General features: G+C 41.3%; 3 protein-coding genes across 7 annotated transcripts; 1 reads left to right on the forward strand and 2 right to left on the reverse strand.

Annotated features, from left to right (window-relative positions):
* Positions 1-137: 137 nt before the first annotated feature.
* Positions 138-5,119, reverse strand: lg3h5orf34 (linkage group 3 C5orf34 homolog). 2 transcript variants are annotated; one of them, XM_078789315.1, is made up of 11 exons: positions 4,900-5,119; positions 4,735-4,824; positions 4,258-4,644; positions 3,704-3,963; positions 3,520-3,618; positions 2,110-2,230; positions 1,915-2,006; positions 1,780-1,849; positions 1,608-1,696; positions 1,473-1,514; positions 138-651 (listed from the first exon to the last, which is right to left on the reverse strand). In XM_078789315.1, exons 1-11 carry the CDS (start codon positions 5,101-5,103, stop codon positions 573-575), a joined length of 1,533 nt encoding a protein of 510 aa, XP_078645441.1. In that variant the 5' UTR covers positions 5,104-5,119; the 3' UTR covers positions 138-572. The 2 variants fall into 2 exon arrangements, with proteins under 2 accessions (XP_078645441.1, XP_057926778.2); XM_058070795.2 differs by having other exon boundaries at positions 1,473-1,519.
* A 573-nt stretch (positions 5,120-5,692) lies between these two features.
* rnf34a (ring finger protein 34a) lies at positions 5,693-11,589 on the forward strand. Of its 2 annotated transcripts, XM_058070798.2 has the most exons (8): positions 5,693-5,853; positions 6,141-6,359; positions 6,931-7,317; positions 8,008-8,070; positions 8,238-8,439; positions 8,754-8,783; positions 9,382-9,423; positions 10,187-11,589. In XM_058070798.2, the coding sequence occupies exons 1-8, from the start codon at positions 5,848-5,850 to the stop codon at positions 10,372-10,374; spliced, it is 1,137 nt and encodes a 378-aa protein (XP_057926781.2). In that variant the 5' UTR covers positions 5,693-5,847; the 3' UTR covers positions 10,375-11,589. The 2 variants fall into 2 exon arrangements, with proteins under 2 accessions (XP_057926781.2, XP_057926782.2); XM_058070799.2 differs by lacking the exon at positions 9,382-9,423.
* Positions 11,590-11,660: 71 nt separating this feature from the next.
* Positions 11,661-24,116, reverse strand: kdm2ba (lysine (K)-specific demethylase 2Ba). Of its 3 annotated transcripts, none has more exons than XM_058070794.2 (10): positions 23,947-24,116; positions 20,827-21,051; positions 20,538-20,681; positions 18,850-18,936; positions 17,710-17,988; positions 16,740-17,551; positions 15,617-15,780; positions 15,387-15,548; positions 15,012-15,230; positions 11,661-12,766 (listed from the first exon to the last, which is right to left on the reverse strand). In XM_058070794.2, the coding sequence occupies exons 1-10, from the start codon at positions 23,998-24,000 to the stop codon at positions 12,585-12,587; spliced, it is 2,328 nt and encodes a 775-aa protein (XP_057926777.2). In that variant the 5' UTR covers positions 24,001-24,116; the 3' UTR covers positions 11,661-12,584. The 3 variants fall into 3 exon arrangements, with proteins under 3 accessions (XP_057926777.2, XP_078645958.1, XP_078645959.1); XM_078789832.1 differs by having other exon boundaries at positions 17,710-17,995; positions 18,848-18,936; XM_078789833.1 differs by having other exon boundaries at positions 17,710-17,995; positions 18,848-18,936; positions 20,827-21,048; positions 23,947-24,100.
* Positions 24,117-24,516: the final 400 nt, after the last annotated feature.

Below are 24,516 nucleotides of genomic sequence, written 5' to 3' on the forward strand. Positions count from 1 at the left end.
CAATGTGTTCATTGTATGCAATTTGTAACTGTTTGTCTCACTTTATTAATCACAGGAATATCAACCACAAGACAATTATACCTATATACATATATATACTGTATATATATATGTACACATATAAACATGAATTTTTTAATGGGGATACAACATTTATTTACACAATTGTTTGGTCATTTTCACAGATGTGTCACAGTAATGTGCTGCAAGGCACTCAGATAAAACAAATACAATTTACCCAACTCTTTTTGCATAAGTCTAGTAACGGAAAACCAAAATTATAACATACTATTTGCTAAGTTTGCTAGGTATGTAGCCTTCATCAGATGCTGGCTATAAAAGGGTCGTTTGACGGGAAAAACAATGTACAACGGGGACAACGCAGGCCAACATAAATAAAACACTATTTATTTTAGTCACTTGAACAAAAAATAAATAAATCTTTGAAGTCCCAAGACTCAAAAGTCATGCTCCTTCACGTCTGTTTGGCTGCAGTTATAAAAGCATTGATGTCCTGTATGGCTTCGGAGGTCCTCTGAAGAGCTTCTGCAACGCTGCCCTCACTCACTGGTTCAGAAATGATTCCAGGCAAGCTGTTTTGTGCACATCCTGTCTCCTTTGTTCCTTGCAAGTTGCAGTTTTCCAGCAAAACTGAGCACACCATGTTAAAGTACATCTTTTCACATCATGAAGTTGGAATTACACATATATATAATAACAACACACTGGAACCTTGGTTAGCGTCATTGATGAGTTCCAGGTCTGAAACTAACAGAATTAATTTTCCCTTAAGTCATCATGTAAATCCAATTAATCAACTTCAGAAAGCCCAGAAACACACTAACACTCTAGAAGATAACACACAACATGTTTTATAGTTTTACAATTATACTTTTACATGCATAAAACTATTCAAAATGCATATACATGATCCATCCACTAGGGTCGCGGAACCTATCCCAGCTTTGGAACACTATTGAATTTAAGCAATAACTGATGGAAAACAGGAAAGTGGTGGTGATTGATCTTGCCGCCACAGTGTCTTCAGTGAATTAAGTCAGTTAATGAACATAAAAGTAACCTTAAACGTTAATTTAGCCCTTTCATTTGTCATACATATGCACTCAGTGTTGTTTTATGCATGTAAAACTAGAGTTATAAAACTATAAAGATGTGTTTGGAGAGTCAATCGCTGGTGACATCAGACAGTTCTAGTTGCCATCTTTGCAGCTAGCTAATAGGATGCTATGAGAGATGGATGTTTTCTGATTAAAAAATGAATACCACGACAGGACGTGCACCATATTGTACACTAACTGGAGAATGCATGCAACATTTGGGCAAAATGTTCCGTGTTAACCACAACACACAAGGCAGACACTAACCGAAGTTTCACTATACTAACATTGATAATAACATATTTATGAGATGTCTATGACTTCTTTTACCATTATTTAATTGCTGAAAGATACAGTTGAATCGTTTTATCTTCGCAAGTTCTGCAGCAACAAAACCTGACCTGAGGTGAGTATAAAAACACAGCATCATTAAAGAAACAATAAGATTTAAAACAGAGTTTGATGAACACCAGAAGAAAAGCAACTCACCAATTTTCTTGTGCCTCTGTGTCATTATTATGCTGTCCAACAGGTGAAGGATTTTCTTCAAGCATTCTTGAATTGGAGAAGACACTCTCCTATTAAAAAAATAGCATGAAATTACAAGTGTGTGCACTATGCATACATCATTGTAATGTACAAGGAGCATCAAAATCTTCACCTGCAGCCAGCAGATGGGTGTGGCAGAGAGTGTCAATGATGTTTTAGCCTCATTGTAGTTTGCGAGAATCCTTATGAAAGTAGAAGAGACGTGGAATCTGTGCAGCAAAATTATCAGACTGATGCATCAGCTTACCTGCTTGCATGATTCACAACACAGCAAACTGAATACAACTGTCCAGGTATGTCAGGCGGTAGGTTATTCAGGTGATATGTTACCTCTTTGACCTTTGTTGAAGACATAAAATTAAAGTTAAACATCATGTTGAGATTCCATATAAAGAAATAGTTTAAATATATGACAGATACAAAATACAATGCTGATATTTGCCTGTGTGGAATGACAGTCTGGCTTGTAATGAGTAAAGTACATGCTGAGGACGCCATTAGACCGGATGACAGATCCATCACCTGGCAAGACCTCAATGATGGCGACATCTTTGCTCAGTATCCTATACGAGAGATATACAACCAAGTTAGTATACAGTAGCTGGCATGAGTGTGTGTTTCACATTACATTTAAGTTAAAATGTAGAGTGTCGTTTCCATGCCAATAGAGAATGTGAATGTCATTCATATTATGCATGACATACACACACAGAAATCACTGGACTTGAGCAGTGAGTCTCATATGAAGTGGAACCTTGGATGTAGTCACTATTGCTTTACAAAAGATGACACCAAATCTGAAACATACGAAAACTTAATTATTTTTTCAATAAATTGTTCATTCATTAATTTTCTACCGCTTATCCTCACGAGGGTCGTGGGGGTGCTGGACACCCTGGACTGGTTGCCAGCCAATCACAGGGCACATATAGACAAACAACCATTCACACTCACATTCATACCTATGGACAATTTGGAGTCGCCAATTAACCTAGCATGTTTTTGGAATGTGGAAGGAAACCGGACTACCTGGAGAAAACCCATGCATGCACGAGGAGAACAGACGCCACACAGAAATGCCAGAGGGTGGAATTGAACTCGGGTCTCGTAGGTGTGAGGCCTGCACACTAACCACTCGATCACCATGCAGTCCCAGATAAAGTGTAAATCCACTTAATTCATCAATCACCGTACTTTGTCATGAGTTGTTTTCTTATTCAGTGGTGTTTCTCACCTTCTTTTTGGCAACTTTTTTGTATGAATTCATTTTCTATGCCGCTTGTCCTCAGAAGGATTGTGAGGTATGCTGGAGCCTATCCCAGCTGACTTTGGGCGTAAACCATGGACTGGTTGCCACATATAGACAATTCACACTATTATTATTCATACCTATGGACATTTTAGAGTTGCCAATTGGATTATGGGGAAAAAGCCGAAGTACCCGGAGAAAACCCACACACAGTAAGCACATTCAAACTCTAGAGATGTCCAATGGTAGGTTCAAAGCCAGATCTTTCAGATCTCCTGACTGTGTGGCCAACATGCTAAACATTGTCATTTTTATGACAATATTTTATGTCGAGTTTTCCCCGGGGACTGCGGGTGAGTGTGAATAGTTGTTAGTCTATATGTGTTCTGTGATTGGCTGGTGACCGGTCCAGGGTGTACCCCGCCTCTCGCCCGAAGACAGCTGGGATAGCCTCCAGTATGACCACAACCCTCGTAAGGATAAGTGGTAGAAAATGAATGAATTTATGTTGAAAACTGAATCCTATGAGAGCCAGGGTGAACAAATTCACCATTTGAAAAGCACCCGCAAAGTATTTCATTTTCTTGGGAAATTCCTGCAAACCTGTAGGTCACGCCTTGATACCAGATCACTTTCACCAGTTCCACTGGAAAGGGCTGATTTGATTGTTCCTTTTTGGCCACTGGATCTTGAAACCTCCAGCTTAAAAAAGGAGAAGCAGAAATCAATTAATGTGAGTGGATGAGTGGAATCAATACTTCAAACTCAAGACATCTTAACAGTAAACCTGTGCCAGTGTGGAGATGGACAGGTAAGAGGCAGCGCTGGCGGGAGGACAGACTTTCTCTCACTATCCAAGTTTGATGTGTTCAGAATTTCATCTGTCTGGTTTGAATGTCTGGTTCCCTCTGTTGCACCATAAACAGCGTTGGAGAGACGAGCTAACCAGTGACGACGGGCCAAGGAGAGAGGATAGTGCCAATTGGGTGCAACTACATGGCAGGAGTGATGTTGGATGAGCGTAGTACACTGGTACTTCTCCTCTGGCTGAAAAGACAAGCCAAGTAAAATACTGTACAGTATCAAAGCTGCAATCAAATATATGTATCACAGAGCACAGACCTCCAACTAGACAAAAACATTTGTCCATTTTGAAATCAGTAAGGGACTTCAACTGGTAAAGATGGGTATGTAAGAATCTATTTTGGAAAAACTCAAAATATAAGTGACAAGTGAGATATAGTCTCTCAGTGGTAAATTTAAGAGACATATTCTTATATATCAAAAATGTAGACGTTGCACATAAACAATGAAAATTGTTAGCATAGGTAAACACCTTACCTTGGACTCAGTCATTATTGTTTGAGGAGAACATGACCTCGCCTGAACTGACTCTTCCCTTCTGTTTCCTTTCTCGAGATGAACCTCTGGGGTGTCATCACTGGGGCTTTTCAAGCAGTCTACAGTCTGACGGGTCAAGCTGATTGTGCGCTGTGGTCGACTATCTGGACTGAATTCTGAATCTCTGCTCAAATGCTGTGGTTGCTGATGGAGAGGTTGGCTGAACCTACATGCAAACTCCACAGAGAACTCTTCCCCTGACGGCGCCAGCATCAACACAGTCTGTTTGTCCTCTGACCTGATGGTGGTGTCGCCACCAGGTCCCAACTCTGCCTCACAAGACGACCACTCGGGCCACTGGACATCTGAGTTAAGATTAAACAAAGGCTGTGCAGGTGGAGAAAGTATGTATTGGAATTGGAACACAAAAACATAAATCAAACATCTGGCATGATCAGACACAGTAAGTCATTTTACCTGTTTTTGACCAGCAGGGATGAGCTCCTCTGGCAGATATGGTCGACTGGCATACTTATTCCTGAATGCCAGTGCCGCTATTATCAGGTCCTATGGATGACAAAGCTTTATAGACCAACGCCAGTTCATAAAAACAACAGGTATCATTTTAAAACAAGCTTTTACTTTGTAGGCGCTGATGGTGAACCTGGTTCTCTGTCGAGGTCTCGTGGTGGTCTGTATAGGATGTCCAGAGGGGTCTAAGCCCTTGAGCATGAACTCGCAACCACACGGGGAAAATTGTAAACGTGTCCCATTTTTATAGCAAATATCTACAGCCTCATCCTCATACATGATCATCCAAATGGGAACCAAGCTGTCAGCTTCCATCGTTACGCACGACACACACGCACACACACAGAGAGAACTTCCGCTGGTTTCACCTCGCAACAAGCGCGCGCTCAAACGTTAAACAGAACCAGGCAGTGACGTCATCAGGGAGGGACGGTGGCGCATATTTCCTGTTTAGATAGATTACTTTAGAGCTTCCCAAAAATAATGGCTTAAAAATGACTTTCAGTTGTATCTGATATCCCTCAAACTGACGAAGACCAAAAATTTGACCAAAAATTGACAAATTATATACTCATTTTATGTCTATCATTTGTCCATCCGTTTTTGTTTTCTTTTCTCCTGTTTTTTATTTGTGTATGTTATTTTTTGTATGTTGCTCCCATGTCCCTATATAGTGATCTTTCTTTTATTGCCATGTTGATTGTAAATAAAGTTTTTGCTTAGCTTGCAAAATTTGGATTAATTGAATATCACGATGTCACCATATGCTTGCTACTCCATCCATCCATTTTCTGTGCCGCTTATCCTCACGACTCGTCTTTTACAATTGGAATTACAGTACTTTTTGTTTGATTTTATTCACCCAGTAGGTGGCGATAATAAACTATCAAGTTGTGTCCTCTTCCTGTGTAACGAAAACGAGGAAGAATCCTTGTCGCTCTGTCGCTGCTTTAATCAAGCCAGGAAGCTTCCCGTCACTTCATCTTACCAAGAGACGCTACATCTTGCAATGAATACATTGTCAACTGCTCCATTCTCAGTAGACACGACGGAGCTGCAATGAAGGTGCATTTCCATGTAACCTATGTGTCATTTCAGGTTTCGCTTCCTGTTTAGACGTTTACCAGGAGCTAGCTAGCTAGCGTTAGCAATGTAACCCGAGCTCCTGGTATCGATGGCAATGTTACTGCTATTAGTCCTTGCGGATGTAGTGTTTGTGACCGTAATATCTTGTCACTGACATTAAGCGTAAAAAAATCCCTATACAGTGCACGAATATGTGTACTTCCGTTGTTTGGAAACGTCACTTGTTTTACTAATCCAAAAGTAAATACTGCCCTTGTATATGTCAGGCAGGGGCTTCGTCCGTGTGGGCTTCATGCTGTGGTCTGCTGAATGAAGTTATGGGTACTGGAGCTGTCAGAGGTCAGCAACCAGGGTTTGGGACCGGTGCTGGCCCCTTCAGGTTCGCCCCCAGTGCAGGATACTCCACATACCCGCCTACCAGCTCAGGGAGTCCCAGCCTTGTGTGCAAGTCTTGTGGTCTGGCCTTCTCAGTCTTCAGGAGGAAGGTAGGTACTGGCTCCACGCCTGTGCTGGTTTATTTACTGACTGGATATGAACAGGAAGCATATTAAATTACAGATATATTACTGCAGTTTAGAAATGTATTTTTGGGAGACATTGCATTTACAGACTTTGCATAAGACGTGTGATAAAAATCAATTCCAGCAGTCACTAATAGTGTAGTGGTTCACTTGGCTGACTTGGCACTCAGTGAATGTGTGTGTGTGTGCCCTGTGCTTTGGTGTAATGTGCAGCTGGGATAGACTCTGCCTCCTTGTGACCCTGAACAGGATAGAAGGATAGAAGACTGATTTTAAAGCATTAAAAAATTAGGATGATGGATTTAAAAACATCAACATCAACTAGGAACATTATCTGACATTTTTACACTGGGACAAAATTGTTGATGACCATAAACATCTGGCCAAGGTGAAACTTGTTAAGGGATTTAAAATAGTAGTGCTGGCTGCTGTAGTGTCAGACCACACTACATGAATACATGGGAAACACTGCCCATGTGACAGCAACTGTATGTCCAATGTCTAAAATGTGTTTTCTCCTCTCTCTTCTGTCCAGCACATTTGCAGTGACTGCAAGAAGAGTTTCTGCTCTCTTTGCTCTGTGCTTCTGGAGAATGTGCGCATCTGTGCCACGTGTCATTTGCTGAAGGCAACATCCTTCCAGCGGCCACGGCTCATGCGTCTAAGAGTCAGGGACCTGCGACAATACTTGCTGCTCCACAATGTCCCGACGGACACTTGCAGGGAAAAAGAAGACCTAGTGGATCTGGTGCTCTGTCATCAAGGCAATGAAGGAGAGGATGAGCCTGACACAAGTAGCCTCCACTCACGTTCCATGTACACACCACCCCCTTCTACCACACAGTCTGCCTCAGAGCTGTCCACCCTCGCTGCCTCCCATGAGGAGCCTCTCAGCAGGAGTGATAGTTCTGATACCAACCAGGTCAGCACCTCAATCCCTTTTTTTAAACAAATTAAACAAATACAAGAGGAAGGCCAGACCTCTGTGATGGGACAAAGATTGGGCACAAGCTAAATCAATCAGTGACGTTTAAAATAGCATTCAACATAGAACTTTGCCAAGGTTGAATTAATAACAGAAGCGAGAACAAGTATGGCTTCACTTTACTGTGATGAGTGTTCAATACCCTGAAAAGTGATATGTCAATTGTTTTATAATTATTAAATATGTTTACAACTAGGCTGCATGGTGGACAAGTGGTTAGCGCACAGGCCTTACAGCTAGGAGACCAGAGTTCGATTCTACCCACGGCCATCTCTGTGTGGAGTTTGCAGGTTCTCCCTGTGCATGCGTGGGTTTTCTCCGGGTACTCCGGTTTCCTCCCACATTCCAAAAACAATGTAGGTTAATTGGCGACTCCAAATTGTCCATAGGTATGAATGTGAATGTTTATGTTGATGTAAGCCAGCTAAGTTGAAAGTCACGAAGGAAGATTGAAATCGGAGAAATCGGCCTGCTTGTGGGGCCAGCAAGCTTTTCTATGCATAGAAGGAGGCAGCCATTGTTGTACACCATGTACTACTATCCTGCTTTAGAATGACTAATCATACTGTTCAGTCTTCTGCCTTCTTTGTTGCATATACTGAATATCTGCTCTTTGTTCCTATGCAGGACGTAGGTGATGCAACATCTGTGTCACTCCTAAACTTGGATCCTAGTGATAACACACCTGAGGTAATGGTGCAAGGATTCTTTCTCATCTAAATGCAAACATTTTGTGTTATTTTTTTTAAAGACTTGTTCAAGATGTGGCTTGATGCTAATATGAAAGCAATGGAGGGTTTTTACTGCAACACATGCTGCAGCTCATTGGCTTTCTTGTACTATTTTTGCCGCTGCAGACGAGCCCTCAGACGCGCCGTAGGCTACGAGCATCTCTGTCGGACATCTCCAGTTTGAGGGACATCGAAGGGCTGTCTGTCAGGCAGCTGAAGGAGATCCTGGCTAGAAACTTTGTCAACTATTCAGGGTGCTGCGAGAAGTGGGAGCTGGTGGAACGAGTCAGCAGACTCTACAGAGAAACCGAGGAGAACAGGAAATCATGTGGGTATTTCTTTAGTTACTCAGAATAAGAACTTTTTATTTGTAACTATAAAATACACATAATATTGTGTCATTACATTTAATTGACAATGTATGTACTCAAATTTTTGCAACACATGACTGCAGCAGCATAGTGACACTAGCATCATTGTATGATATCAATACACCATCTATTAGTGTATTATTTCACATAATCCATTCTGTATATACATGCATGAATAGAATACTATTTGTAGCTGTGTCATTTATCCATATGAACACCCACCTCATGCCCAATTTGGCTGATGTAGTTTTTTTAAATGTCTTTCTTACAGTGGAAAATGTGAGCAGTACTGTAACCAAAGGTAAGCACCTGTGTGAGTGTGCCTGTGAAATAAACTGTTTCAAAACGAAAGCTTCTACACAAACAGGAGTCAGGTTCAAACCCCTGTGACACTTGTAAAAACACTTAATTACAGAAGAGACAGACAACAAAATTCAATGTTTCTCGCAGCGAGGAGAATGAAACAACATACCCAGTGGCATGCAGCTCCACTCTGAATATGCCATTCATGCTCCTCTCTTTTTATTTTCTTTCGTTGGTCCCTGATACATGGTCATGCAACTCTGAGGGGACGGGGGAGCAAGCAGTTGCCTGAGCTGTATTTGTTTGTGTGTGTGTGTATGTGAGAGTAATTACTTTTTGTGCATGTGTTCTTATCTTGGCACATTTTTGTATGATGACCAGGAACATCTTCAAGGTCACTGCTGGCGCTCCCAAGCACCTCCAACATTATTGGTGCTGGGAGTTGCTGGTCAGGGTCACGGAATGTTTCTCCCTTAAAACACTCAAGACATTTATCTATTGTCTAAGCAAACAGATATAAGGGTGATAATTAACACTATAATAATTGAATTTACATATTATTCTAACATGCCCAAATTTCTCCTCCCACACTGAAGTGGTGGCCTTCCCCCCTCCTATCTGCAATGGGGCCATTGGAGGTAAGGTCATTTACTAATGCTGGTTGGTGTCATCCTATAGAAGCATCTATTGTCCTCCTCCTTTTCCCCATTAATATTATTATTAGAATTATTATTATAAAATTCATTTCTGTGTATTATCACAACATCCCTCTGTTTGAACTTCCTGCATGTGGCATAAAGTGATTTACTTTCCACCATGAAACATTTGTCACCACCATCGACAAAGCTAATCATATTGTGAACTGTAGTGTACAGGGTTAGATGGATGTACTTGGGACACTGCTTCATCATGATCATGAAATGTTCCACTTCAATTTGGTATGAAATGAATATGCACTTAAACCGTAGCCATTGTGAATGGACAAAAAGTGACGCTCCAGTTCAACTCTTTGAAACGGAAGAATGCCAACATCAGTGTGGAATAAAAGATTTGTAGGATGATTACTTATCAGAGCTCATGTCAAATTTTAGCAAAATGTGACCATACAAAATACACATTTTTGACCCAGAAGTACCATCAAATGAATTAACTATGTTTAGTATTTCAAGTGAATTAAGACAAAAAGGAGTAGAGGGTACATGGCTTCAGGCCAAATATCTGGAGTTCAGGAACAACTGTTCTATTCTATTCTATGTATTTGCAAAATTCATACATTGCAAAAGTTAGCATTTCATTTTCAGTACCCACCAAAATGACCGTTGCCATTCTAAACAAACAAGATAGCAGCAGCAACAAACTTCCAGGCATTTCCTTTCATTCGTTATTTTTATTGTACTGTAGATGGTGAGAAGGGTCCGATGTTGTTCCACGACGAGAACCTGTGCAGGATCTGCATGGACGCTGTGATCGATTGTGTTCTGCTCGAGTGCGGCCACATGGTGACCTGCACCAAGTGTGGCAAGAGGATGAGCGAGTGTCCCATCTGCAGGCAGTATGTCGTGAGGGCCGTGCACGTCTTCAAGTCCTAATGCAGCGCTGCAGTATCACAACTTCAACACAGCAGTTCAGACTCAGACGGTTCCCTTAAATCGACCATGCAACTCGCATCTTCTTGAACCACAAAATACTTTTTCACTGTACCATGGTAGGATTTCCTCATTTTCAGTTAAGATACGCCCCCCCAGTCATTCCTGAGGTAAAACATACCTGTCTTTATTTCTTTTTTTATCCAAACTTTCCTTGTTTTCCCATCAAAAGAATGTCAAGTCTTATGACATGTAGATAGAACACCTCTTCTCACAATCGCGGCAAGTGACTACATATCTTAGTAACAACCACGGATGGACACGCACTGACAAGAGGGTATGGTACGCAAAAGGTGCCAAACAATGGGCGAGACTTTTCACCCGTTACTTTCTTCCACTAGTGGGCGGCTTTGTGGCTGTGAAGCAGTAAGCTTTGCTCACTCACCAGTTTTTGAGCAGTAGCGGAGACTGGAATGTTATGTTTACTAATTATTGAATACTCACTTTTTGTCATGTAGACCACTAACTTGATGAATGGCAGTAAAGATCTGTTTGCTCTTACTTTGTCAAAATGCATAACTGCAGTGATAACATAAGGTCTGTCATTACAGCAATACTTCATCGCCTCTGTTGTCTCTACACTGGAGACTAAATCTGGTGCTAAACTCATCTAAACATCCTCACCATTTTCTAGTCCAACTGGATATAATCTGAATGTTTTTATTTTGGTTTACTGTCAGAAGTGGAATGAAGTGTATTATTTTTTTTATTCGTTGTATGAACCGAGCTATTCAAAGATATACATGTTGATATATAGAAAGTATGATAATGTACATTGTTAATGCATATGAGATGTATAAAGCTATATTTTTTTTCCATTTGATTTAACTTGTGTAAAGTAACATGATTGAAATGTCCCTTGGATTGGAATTGTTTACTATTGGATTTGTTAAGTGGAATTTAATTCTGGTTTGCCCCTCTTTCACCACCACACTTTTATCCAACATTCTTCCTATCTTTTTACCTCTCAATTCCATTTTCACCACATTCAGTTCAGAACTTGACCTGCACAGATGTCACAAATGCTGCTAGTCCAACTGCATCAAAGCAGATGGCACGTTTCCTTTAGAGGGGCAACCATTGTGTGAAAGGTTTTGTCTTTGTATTTGGGACTGTTGAACATTTTATTTTAATAATTAAAGATTTTAATTACTGTTTTTGAAAGTGTTATTAATGAATTTGTTACGCAAGCAGTACATTTGTTGTTAAATAGAAAAAGAATAGACATCTTGATGGTACAAATGCATGTATTTTAATGCATATTAGTACTTGGGTGTTTGAATTTACAAATATAAACATGATCACATTCACTCGAGGCGATAGCAGGTTAATCCACAGCACAAGACATCCCACAAAAACACAACACCGACTGCATGGAGTCATTTAAATGGGAGTTATTTACAATGGTATTGTAGATATTTGCTCATATGAACCTGTGTGCAGTACAATGTATGTATCATTGTATCATGTTAAATCAGTGCTAAATGTGTTCGTTCAGCTACTTGGCTTAACCGATACACTTGTAGCTATCGTAAACAACTTTGGATAAAATATTTGCATATATTTGATCCAACTCTGCTTGATAGCTATTTCGAAGACTAGTTGTTCAACACTTGAATAAATACAAACTGTAGTAAAAAATAAATATGTAAATGTCGGGCAATACCATCAACCACACACAAAAAAAATGTATACTTGATGACAAGCTTTAGACACACCATTTTTGAAATACATCTTGCATATCCAGGAACTTTATCATAACTTAAATCGAACTTATAGTAACTGTACATATTCAGTATATATTCATATTGTCAAAAGTGTCCTCATGCCCAACAGATTTTGGGCCCCAATGAGAAAGATAAGCTGGAGGATGGCACAATGTTCGGTGCTGGAGTGGACACACGGTAAACTCATGTTTGTATAAAAATACTGCTTTCAAATATTAAAGGAACAAAATTAAAACCACCAACGCATCAGTTACAAACAACACATTTTATAGAAATACAATCTCAACACAAACACATGCTAGTTCATTTTCTGTCTTCTTTAACTGTGACATCCATTTCCAGGTCTACCGCAGGCCCCCAAAGTATGAAAAAAAAAATATCCCCAGTAAGTGCAAATTGTTTTCCAATCCATTTGGTCATTGTGAACTAGCTGGCTTTTTGCAGCAGTTTGTCCTCGTTCAGTCTAAATGGGACGCTCACAGACATCTCGGCAATAAACCTCTCACATGCCGTCTTCGTCACCTGCTTGCAAAAGCGAAGGTCGATCTGGCAGATGCTCCCACAACGCTTGAAAAAGTTCAAGGAATGATCTGTGACCCGGTTACAAACTAGAAACAAAAACAAAAACACCAATTACTGAATATTACAGCATGCATGAAAAAGCAGCAAAATAGTGTCATACAGTTGTACTAAATGTTCTCTCTGTTGTGGTTGTCATGAGAACTGGAAAGAACGACACTATTTATAGGGTGCCCTACACAGTACACCATGTAATTGCAAGATATCAGCTAATACAAGTCCTATGTAGCGTTCACTTGTTATACAGTACTTTCACTTTGCTTTCATCTCAAGTTATCTGTTATGTTGTTCATTTATTCGACTAGATAATTACAATGAAGCACAGTAATACAGCAACACACACTAATGATTAAATGTCTACAAGAAGCCATGTTGAAGCTTTTTCTTTATCAGACTGCCTTGACACTTTGTACTTTTGTTCAAAGAGATTCTTATTTCAGAATATTCTCTGTCAATTCCACAACTGACTCCAGACACTTTTATGGAATCGTATTCTACATCCATTGGCATTAAAAGTGTTTCCCGTACATTTTGCGACCGCCATAAATAGATTGGTGCAACCTGTTCGCCGTTGCTCAAACTGCAAAGACTCAAAAATGCAAAGACGCAACAGGAGGGATCAGTTTTGCCAATTTTGTTACTATATTTTGTAGTTCAGTTCAGTTTGGTTGGAGAGGCCATAAGTGCAAACCAGGGCAGCTGTAGCTACAGATGTAGGTGACCACTACCGGTGTGTGAGACTGAGGCGTGAATGAATAATGGTTTCACTTCATTGTGTTGGTCTTTGGGTGCCTTTAAGAGTCCTATACAAAATCTAATGCAGTATTATAATTAAAAGGGTTCATACTGATTAGGCCGTTGTTCAATGGAGTAAACATGCCAATGCACAGAATGAACCCCCTACTGATCTTGAAGTTATCAACATATTGATCAAGATCAACTTATCAAGTTCGTTTTCATTTAATGTGGGATTCATTTATTTATTATGGTCCCAGGCCTAGTGCCCCCAAAAAATTTTGTCACATTTTAATTTTGTGAAATCTTGTGACATCTTAGTTATCTAAAACACTGGGAAAACATAATCTATAGTTCTCTGCCATCAAGTATAACAAGACTTTGTATAAGTTCATTCATCCGGACATTTGTTAGGTCATTGGTTACAGATGTTGACTCAAAATCACTGCTTGAACGTGTTTATGCATCCTAATATGAATACTAGCCTTGTCATGAAGAAAAGTTATGCCAAGAAAAGGTTCCCACAAAGTTGAAAACTTGAAAATTGTCCAAAATGTTGAGGTAAGGTGAAAAAGCAAGATATGCGTTCACTGGAAATAAGGAGCTCGACCAATCCAAGGAAAACAAGTTGACAGCATTTCTCCTTTCTCTGCCCAAATTCCCACAGCCAGATTTGTCAGATAAGAACAACTTGATTTATGTAATCACTTCACAGAGCATACATTTCCACTTGTGTGATTTACACCACACCTTGTGGCATTTTGAACCGCACCATAAAGCTAGTTAGCAGATCCAGTGCCGTGGAGAAGCGTTACATGAAGTTCCAGGCACACATTTGTGTGCTGAGCTTAATGCTAGAGAATGTGTGGATCTCTGCAGTTAGCAGTGCTAAAATATACACAGGATTTGGCCCTGCTCAGCAACTTTACATGGCCTGACACTACTGTTGCACTTTGCAATAATACCACTTACAAACGATCATGGAGTATTTAGACGGGAAGCTGTTTTTCCCATTTTTGCATCCAGTACAGTGAGCTCTTTCACGACTTCGGTTGGACGATTCAGTTCATCATATACATTGGTGTGAAAAAGCGTCTGCCCCCACACTTAAATGCACAAACCTCATTATTGGAAACATTGATATTGCTTAACACGAGAATACAACATTCCAACTACATTTAACTTGAAACTTTGGCATCATCTAACATGAGAATAAAACATTCTAACCGCATGCATGTGTCAGAAAGGTGGAAAAAGCATAACGGATCCCATTTAATACGTTTAATTTAAAAACTGCATTTTGTGTTCAGTTGTGTTGCATTGACTAATATTTAAATTTGTTTATGATCTCAAATATTTAAGTGTGACAAACATGCAAAATGAAAAAAAAAAAATCAGGAAGAGGGAAAGCCCTATTTCACACCACTTTATACCAATATGGCTGAATTGAAATTCAATAACTAAAAGGTTTTGTCCAAAACCTTGGTCTAAGAACTGTGAACAACCCTCACTGCTTTGTACGACAACCGCTGTCATTACCTGACAGGTTGATTTCCGTGAGTGAGTCTCGAGTGGTGGTCCCTGCTGCAGTCAGCAGGTTGACTGACTGGTCGTTGACGTGGTTACAGTAGCTCAGGTCAAGCCGGGACAGCAGAGGCATCTGGCGGCTGATGAGACGCAGGGACGTGTCGGTGATGTCCAAGCCCGCCAGTCGCAGATCCTCCACATTCCTCAACTTGCAGCGGTTATCCAGCTGACCTGTCCGTCAGTATCACAAATTTCAATTCAGCTAAACCTTAAACAAGTCAATGACATTCTGTCATGAGACCATTTTGCTTAATTTTAAAAGGCATAAAACGTGAATTTGATGTCTATTAGATTGACCAAACTAGATCTTCCGATCCCTTGAGTTACCTGGCCTATTATCTGTAGGAGGTGAGAGGAGGTCCCTCATCTGTGCATCTTTGAGCCCCTCCACCCACTGAACGTCCAGAGTTCGTAGTAGCGGGCAGCTGGAGGTGCAGAGCGCAGATACGGCCGCCCACGAACACCCCGATAACTTTAACACTCGCAGTCCTGACAGACACAGCATCGCTTTAACACACTGACACAGAGTCAAATCAAGACAATAGTTCCCATCTTACCTGGCAATCTGTTAATAAGCCAGCTTAATTGTTTCTTGGAAATGTTGGTCCAGCTGAGGTCCAAGGAGAGTGGCTGTCGACGAATAATACCACTTAGCATGAGGGGAGTGATGGAGGTACAGCGGTTGAGATCAATTTTGGTCCAGAGTCTTTTATCACAGCACCTGGACAGCAGAAACTGACAGTTGGCTTTTGCATGTGGTGTGAGGGAGTGAGCCTTGCATCTCAGCTAGTCAGATGAAGCTTTTCTAACATTCCACACGACAAAATATTATAAAAATATGTACAACCCGTGCTGATATTATCAGTCAATATTCAAAGCGGCAATATCTCTATCGTATGGGAAGTGAAAAGGGTGTTTCGTGACACCTCTTCTCGCAACATACTGTAGACTTTAGTTTTAATAGAGCAAGTATTCTTCCTAACTTCATTCATTCATTCATTTTCTACCGCTTTTTCCTCATGAGGGTCGCCGGGGTGCTGGAGCCTATCCCGGCTGTCTTTGGGCGAGAGGCGGGGTACACCCTGGACTGGTCGCCAGCCAATCACAGAGCACATATAGACAAGCAACCATTCACACACATTCATACCTATGTGGGAGGAAACCGGAGTCCCCGGAGAAAACCCACGCATGCACGGGGAGAACATGCAAACTCCACACAGAGATGGCCAAGGGTGGAATTGAACCCTGGTCTCCTAGCTGTAAGGTCTGTGCGCTAACCATTCGCCCGCCGTGCCGCCCTCTTCCTAACTTCATTCATTCATTCATTCATTTTCTACCGCTTTTTCCTCACGAGGGTCGCGGGGGTGCTGGAGCCTATCCCAGCTGTCTTTGGGCGAGAGGCGGGGTCGCCAGCCAATCACAGAGCACATATAGACAAGCAACTATTCACACACATTCATATCTATGGACAATTTGGAGTCGCCAATTAACCTAATGGGGGAGGAAACCGGAGTCCCCGGAGAAAACCCACGCATGCACAGGGAGAACATGCAAACTCCACACAGAGATGGCCGAGGGTGGAATTGAACCCTGGCTGTGAGGTCCACTCGCCCGCCGTGCCGCCCTCTTCCTAACTAAAGCATGCTTAATTGCTATCTTAGCTGAGCGTGTTGCACCTACCATCTGTTCCAGGTCTTGCACACTCTCATGCAGCAGCAGAGCTCCTTATGTGCGAGATGGTTAAAGATCTTCATCCAAACCTCACGCTGTAGGGTGTGCATTTTCCCATCTTTCAGAGGCAGTCGGTCGGGAGGAGGGCTTATTGGCGGGGGCCGAATGACGTGCCGCTCCATTTGGACACACTTGGGTGGTGAGCGTGGAGGCACGGGTCGGGTAGTTGGCGTGCTCCTGTTGAAGCCCAGCGGAGTGATCTGACTCGGGTAGAAGTGGCGCAATTCCCAGGGGGTCCCATTCATCTCTTTGGTCTTGAGGTGGGGTCTCTGCTCACCCAGGTCACTGCTGTTACGGAACAACCTCTTGGGTTCTTCATTTTCAGACTCCGGCTCCACCTTGAGTGGCTGGCGGTTCTCATTTGCCAGGCAGTCCTCAGTCTTCAGAATTTCCTGATTCAGTGCTTTGCTCAGCTCTCTGCTTAATTCTCTGTTAGGTACACGGCGTTTACGGCGAGCTTTGGGTCGAGGACCTTTCTCCTGGGTCTCGCTTCCGCCCTCACTGCTGGGGCCAGCTTGGGGAGAGCTGCAGTATGACTGATCGCTGTCCATAACAGGCGTTTTGAGGGAAGGATTTAAAAGCTCGTTCTTCAAGTCTCTGTCATCTGCCAAGTCCTCAGCACTGCCCAGACGCCCGTTTCTCTCCCCAAAACTGCGGAAATTTAGTTCCCTTCCATCTTCATCATCCTCCTCATACACATCTTCCTCTTCAGTTTTAATCTGGTGCAAGAGTTTAGAAAAACAAGGGTTGTCTGGCCTTTCCTACAGAAAAGAAACAGAAAAAAGAATGAACAACTCCCTGCATCTGACATATTTGCTAGTAAATTATTAACATTCGGCAAAACATGACTGGACTTTTGTGGATCTTGTATGTAGCAACATCTAATGTTCCTTGTATATGAATTTTGGATTTCACCAACCTTCTTTCTTGCTCGGAGGTCTTCGTCCTCTTCATCCTCAAAGAGCTTTCTCTTCTTCCTAAGCTTGTCCTCAAGCCGGGGTCGGGGCACACTGCTGGGGGACAGCAGGGGTGGCTGCCGAAGGAGAGCCTCCTCGGGTCGCTGCCTGGGCGTTTCTTCTCTATCAGGTCTCCGTTTGAATGATGCAGACATGTCCCCATCCTCCTTCACAGGCTTTTGTTCCCTCAGCAGAGAGCCAGGGAGGTTGGAGGCGTACTTGAACCCTGGACCCCGTTTTTGCTTTAATACCAAAAGGGACGAAAAGTGCGAGACAACTTTATACCTTTAGCCTATCGTCCCGCCAAAAGACAGCATAAATATACTGAATCGGCCCTAAACACAGAAAGTAGCAGTACTTTAATAAAGGGGCTCCACACCAATACATTTTTAAATGCCTTAAAAAAAATGCATTTTGGACTTTTCAAGACTTTCAAAAACCCGGCTTCCACTAATGTGTTTGCACAGGTTTTGGCTTTTTCTAAGCTTCCCTTTGTTTTATATACTATGCATGTTTTGTGCTATATAACTGTCATGAAGGCAATCCAGCAAGATTACAAGAACACACATAGCTGACATTAATAAGTACACTTTACAGCATGACCCTGATAATCAACGTCTGTTGCATTTTACTAGGAAACATTCAGTTCAATTGTTTGAGTTTTGTATTTAATAAATCTTGCAGACAAAATGTGATTTAACAACTTAAAAGAAAAGCGCTCCCCTCCTGTGATTCTTCATGTTTGCTATTATACCGCCACTGGAAATAACTTAATTGACTTACAGTCCATGGTGTTACTTCGGCATGCTCATAACAGCCTGTGATTTGTTTTCTAGTCGAGAGATTGTCTTAAAATGTCCTGGATGTGTGGATGGAGACTTTGTTTTCAGATGGGGGAAATGTGTGTGAAAAAATCTGTGTGTGTGTGAAAAATCTGACATAGCCTGATATACATTTCAAATGCCCCTAATGCATATTCCAAAGAGCTCAAAACAAGCAACTCTTGTTTGACTGTTTCACAGAAAAAATATCTGACCTTAGGAGCATCTCAAATTTCATCTCAGTGTTTCCTAATGGAATGCCTCCCACATATGTGTACTCACTTTCCCACTCTTGCCAGCATGGTTGCACTTAGGACACTCCCAGCAGTTTGGCAGCTCGTCGTTCACTACGCCAGATGCATCGCTCACCTGTGAACATTCGCATTAAAAACAACGGTCGATGAGAATGGGATTCCACCATTAACAAAACAAAAAAAGACTGGAGATAAATTACAACATACCATAAAAATGCAATATATCCTTTAATATGTCATCTTTCACTCTGTAAAGTCCCGTAATTGGCATTTGTCACATGTATTTCCTCAAAGGCAATTCCTACTGTCTGCTATTATCATAGTTTATCATATTCATATGTTTCACTGGGAAGGCAGGTGCTGCTACACCAGTTCTATTTTGTCATGTCCCCTAGGGGAGAGAGATGTTTTCATGCCCTCCCAATTTGAAACACTATTGAGAAACTAATATCTATTTATTTATCGGTACTGTACAGACTGAACTTGAAACTGAAACCAGGAAAATACAAGAAAATGATGCAGAGTGAAGCATTCAAGCGTATTTGAGAGTGCATGTTTACTACAATACATTTGTGCAGACCCGCTGCTGTCATTATTACTGTTCATAGCGATTAATGGTAACAGTCATTAAGGGTGCAGGCAAGTCCAAACAGCTAAATGTTTTGATCTGTTAATCTACTACTACAGCTTCTGCTTGGATATTAACTCATTCACTGCCAAAGACATCTATAGACGTCTTTTCAAAAAGTAGCGCTGACTACCAAAGATGTCTATCTATGTCTTTTACCTGTTTTCACAGGAGCTACAAATCAAAGTTTTATGAATCTTGTGTGTGAATTTCAGACTTGTAGGCAATGTATTTCTGTCCCAGCAGGGGGGCAACAGTTCTATTTTCCTCCAATTGGCAGCAACAGCTTGGATATGAAGAATATCTTCTTCTTCTAAAATCAGATCTTCTTTGTGTTTTAGGTACACCAAAATATTTACACACATCAACTTTGACCTTGGAGAACAGTGATTGACTGTTTTGCCTTGTTTTCTGAAACACTAAATGTGTGTATTTTCTTCCTATCAATTTGGATCATCTAGGGCCTAACTGATAACTTCATTAATAAAAAAAAAGATTAATTGAGTAAGAAAGCAATCGTTATTTGCCGCCCTAGTGTAAAGTTTGCTTTGACGCAAGCGCCACAAAGGAAGTGAAAGTGACAGTGGTGTCTGTTTTGACAGTTAAACCTCAGCCAAACTTAATGTGCAAAATTTGACAAAGCACATTGTAAAAAGAGAAGTGGGTGAGGTCCAGACTGTTATGCCAGCTATGAAACTGTCAGTGATGCCAGTGGGAGCACACTGTACAAGGACCACACTGTTTGCTGAACTGGTTTGACCATGCCTATATTAGCAACAACCTGTTGTGTTTACATACAAATTACAACAAGGGTGTGGTTGGATTCATTTCACTAAACTAGGATACTGTAACATTTTCACGCCAAGTTTTGTTGTGATACAACTGGCCATGTGATGTGATGAAGCACTGGTTGATGTCATCGTCAGGTTAATAATTGCTCTTGCTCAGGCACCTTCATTCAAAAGTGCTGAGTCACTCCCCCAATGTTACAATGACCTGGCGTTCCTGGCATACGACTAAGTGAAACTAATGAGTCACCAGATGAGTGATCTGACTGAGGAGTCTTTCACAGGTTGCTTCTTTGTTACCTTGAGGCAGTTGGGATGGACAATTTCATTGCAGATGGAACATTCCATTAGCATGAAGTTGAACTTGTCTTCCTCTTCTTCCAATGTATCCTCCTTCCCAGCCTCCTTACACACTACACATACCGCTGTGTGCGGCAGAACGGGCTACATGGAAAAAGTGCAGGAAAAATATTTTTAGTTTGAATGTTTTTATTTGTGAATGAGAATTCTTGCATGTATTCACACTTATTTTTGACTTAGTAATGTCAGTTTTACCGCTACCATTCCCCATAAAAAACTGCTGACTCACCGCTATGCATTGTCTCATAATGCAGGACTGTTTCATGCGGCCCGGGCCACCAAACTTCTTCATGTCCTTACAGAAGTGACACTCCCCACACTCTGTCCGCATGCACGCCTCACACTTTCGGCAGCGCGTTCTCCTCCGTCTAGCTCCTGATGAGCTGCGACTGGATGGCAGCTTAACAGCCGACGGTGTCGCCATCTTGGGCTTTGGACGATTGGCTGTGCGCTGCTGCAAGAGTAACATAATGCAGGATTATAAATACATCTGCCGAATATTAAAACCTCATTTAAAATTAACTCTTTGTTGCCGCCATTCTGCATTTTAATCTCCAAGGGGAAGAGACTGCTATGATCCTCTTGGCAGGATGATGAATTACACTCAGGTTAAGTGACTCATCAAAACAAATAACATTAACAAAATGCAGAATGGTGACTCAATCATGTGACACACACCACTCAAACATAATGTGGATTTCTCTCATCCCTTTTAATACTGCGGCGGTTGCTGTGGAAGGACGGTAAATCACTGTGAAAAAAATGACAAATCACAGGGCATTACAGAGATCCTTATTCCAACTGGAGACGTTACCTAGGCAACACGCTTGCCTTTCTGCTGGTGGATATGATTTTTAAGGACTGCAGGGGATGTGTGAAAAATGAGTGCAGAGGTTTGTTTTACAGTGAGCATTCACCTATTGTTGTATAACTACTATTACGAACATAATGACAGCTCTTTGACAACAAGTGACATTTAAAAGCCTGGGAAAGCATCTACTTCCCCATACAGCAGTGGTAAATTGGTCGCTAGTTCATTGTCACTCATCCGAGTTTGTTGACAGGCTCTTGTATAAAAATGGGACGTTAAAACTGCTTGAGCAGGTTAGCACTTAAGTAGTCTCTGCATTTTCTGTTCTGTTCTGTTGCCAACAGCGATCTAAATTCCCAACAGAGAAACAGTGCTGAGCCAAAAAGATGCCTTGTCAGGTGACCCGCCAGTCAAGACATTCCAGGCTAACGACAAAAAAGCATTGTGTTTAGGTGGCACTTGGTAGAAAGACAGCAAAAGCCGGTCCTGCTTCAGTTGACTCATTTATACTTCCCTGATTATGTTAAGCGAACATGTTCCTTCATGTTGAACAGAAACACTCCCTATTTGCCCTGAGGAGAAGTTAGGATAGTTTTGTGTACACCTGTACCATACACTGTCATCCAATAGCAAAGATAATTTTTATTTTATTTCTCTTCACTCACGTTGGAAGGCAATTGTTCTATTATATATTTATAACTGAGGTCATTGTGGGTGTGGTGTGCACTGTGTCATATTGAAATGATTTGTGGCTTTGATGTCTTAGAATAATCGGGGCAAAAGATAAAAGCTTGTGTATATCAAAGTGTTAAGTATTGTAAATAGCAAAGTCTCAATTCATCTGACATGACTTTTATGAAGGGATGAAGCTGCAAGGTTGCCCTCAACTGTCATCACACTATTTCTTTTATAGTTGTAGATATCCGCAAAGCAGTTTATCAGCTGTTTTTACAAAAGATCTGCATTAATATGCAGAGAATTTGGGGATGACGATGACCAAAAGAATGGCCTATATTTTACAGTCCTCTGACCTGGTCGTGGATTTAAGAGGGACAAGGTCACAAGGCCCATCATCTGCTTCTCACTTTTTTTTTTTTGCACTGAACACCAGGGAGACAACGGTACAAAACAGAGAAGGTGATATAATTCACTGTTCGTGGGTGTGGTGTAGGAAGACGGAACACATTAATTTGCCCAAATATCATCACTCTTAATAAGGATATTTTTCAAACCAAATGCTCTATTTTTATCACTGCTCATTATTGAGTAATCAAACATTCACACTGTTTTAATACTGCAACTTGATCAAAATAAATACCTCACTTAAAATTGTTTTTCTTAAGTCCAATGATTCCGCAGTGACACTTCCATCATCAGAAGATTACAGAATTTACTAGATGTAAAATTAGATTGTGATGAAATCCCATGTTCCTCACAATGAAAAGCATTGTTTTTGTCGTAATGCAACAACCAGCTTTTAAATGCTCAACTTATGTTTTGGATTGGCAAAAGCATTAAATTAAAAGTTGTAATACTTTACTTGACTCACACAAGTTAGCAATTTCCTTTTAGTTTTATGAGTAGACAGATGTACTTTGTATTAAAAGGTTGTACATTCTAAATACTTACATGTGTGTTATGCCCACAGATGTAAACACGCGAACATGCTTAGTATGGAATCTGGCAATAAACATTGCATTCCTGTATTAGGGGTATTTGTTGTGCATTATGTAAAACACATTGTGTAACATTTCACCTGCTTCATGAAAGGGAGAAAGAATAAGGCAATGAAAAGCATGGATGCTCTATGGACACACATGAAGTTTGTCCCCATACAGTGGCACAGTGGCACACTTCCAGCAGAAACACTTTACCAGTAATGTTCCTGCCAGTATATCATGGGATCATTGGGGGGGGGGGGGCTAATGCTTGTTCTTGTGCCCAAGGGGTCACTTAGTTGTATTTGGACCAATGTTCTACATGCAACAGAAGGAGACACACTTCATTGTTCCCTCTCCCCATCCCCCTCTATGGCCCCTGCTTTCTGAACATTTGGCTTGATGCCTTCTAATAAGACAGTGCAACTTAAGGAAGTGTGAGGAAATGCATAGTTTTCCAGTAGGAAACGTGATGAACACATTGCAGTAGTAGCAGCAATTCGTCGTGGTGCCATTGACATGTGACTCTTTATGTCACCCAACTTGTGTGTTGTTTTCAGAGGTGGACAGTGCGAAATGGGTCAGTGGCAGCAGATAAACGGTGACCACGGAGAACACAGTGTTTCCAACGTGTTCATTTCATCTAAAACGCACTTAAACGGTCGGTATTATGCATATAAGTAAATATAACCCACACATAACGGATTTGAACACGCATTTCTCCTTTCAATTAGTCAGGGTAGCGAGGTGAAGCTTGTAGATACAGTGTTAATTGAGGGAAAACAACGCTGCGTTAAAAATATAAATTCGCTTTATGCTTCGATTCTTGTTTTTTTTTTTAAAAACACATAACGATAGTATTTAAATAAGCAGCTCTGACCTGTTCGGACTCTGAATCATATTCCTCATCGTCTCCGCTCAATGACAAGGCCATGGCTCCTCGCTCATCGTTGGTGAAAAGCAGAAAAATCTAACATGGCTGAACAAGACTGGAGAGAACACAGCTCACTCCCCCCACCCGGCTCCTCCTCCTTCCTCCTTCCCACCAAGCCGACATGTAGCCAGCTGGCAGAGTGCATTAGGTGGAGTTCAAGACGCTAGCGAAACGTCGGAAACACCGATGACCACAGCCGACACTTAATAAATACAAATAACAAAATAAAATAAAATGTTACAAGAACTAATCGCACGTGGCGCGGTTCTGTAAAACTTTACCTTAGTGTACATACGCACCAACCAAATCTGAAGAACTGATGATGAAACGACCCTAAAAGCGTGACTGAGGAGCATGAACGTAGCATTACTGAACGAGGAAATTAAGACATGGACCCTAACAAAAGATAGTTCATTCCCACCACACGTTATGATTTATGTAACAGAAGCCCTTGACCTTTCATGTGCACATGTCGATCAATGTTACTATAATCACTTCAGAGACAGTAATTTTAAG

Source organism: Doryrhamphus excisus, linkage group LG3 (assembly GCF_037039965.1).
Source record: "Doryrhamphus excisus strain RoL-2023G ecotype Guam linkage group LG3, RoL_Dexc_Guam_v1.1, whole genome shotgun sequence".
NCBI classification, from domain to species: domain Eukaryota; kingdom Metazoa; phylum Chordata; class Actinopteri; order Syngnathiformes; family Syngnathidae; genus Doryrhamphus; species Doryrhamphus excisus.

Excerpts from the sequence above, each read along its gene's own strand:
- lg3h5orf34 (XM_058070795.2), bottom strand. The coding sequence starts at position 5,103 with ATGGAAGCTGACAGCTTGGTTCCCATTTGGATGATCATGTATGAGGAT. Across the intron at positions 4,645-4,734 it reads TCCCTGCTGGTCAAAAACAG|CCTTTGTTTAATCTTAACTC; the intron begins GTAAAATGACTT and ends CCACCTGCACAG. Across the intron at positions 1,520-1,607 it reads ACAGAGGCACAAGAAAATTG|GTCAGGTTTTGTTGCTGCAG; the intron begins GTGAGTTGCTTT and ends TACTCACCTCAG.
- rnf34a (XM_058070798.2), top strand. Across the intron at positions 8,440-8,753 it reads CGAGGAGAACAGGAAATCAT|TGGAAAATGTGAGCAGTACT; the intron begins GTGGGTATTTCT and ends TCTTTCTTACAG. Across the intron at positions 9,424-10,186 it reads CTGCAATGGGGCCATTGGAG|ATGGTGAGAAGGGTCCGATG; the intron begins GTAAGGTCATTT and ends ATTGTACTGTAG.
- kdm2ba (XM_078789832.1), bottom strand. The coding sequence starts at position 24,000 with ATGGCCTTGTCATTGAGCGGAGACGATGAGGAATATGATTCAGAGTCC. Across the intron at positions 18,937-20,537 it reads TCCATCCCAACTGCCTCAAG|GTGAGCGATGCATCTGGCGT; the intron begins GTAACAAAGAAG and ends GAATGTTCACAG. Across the intron at positions 15,549-15,616 it reads GCTTATTAACAGATTGCCAG|GACTGCGAGTGTTAAAGTTA; the intron begins GTAAGATGGGAA and ends TGTGTCTGTCAG.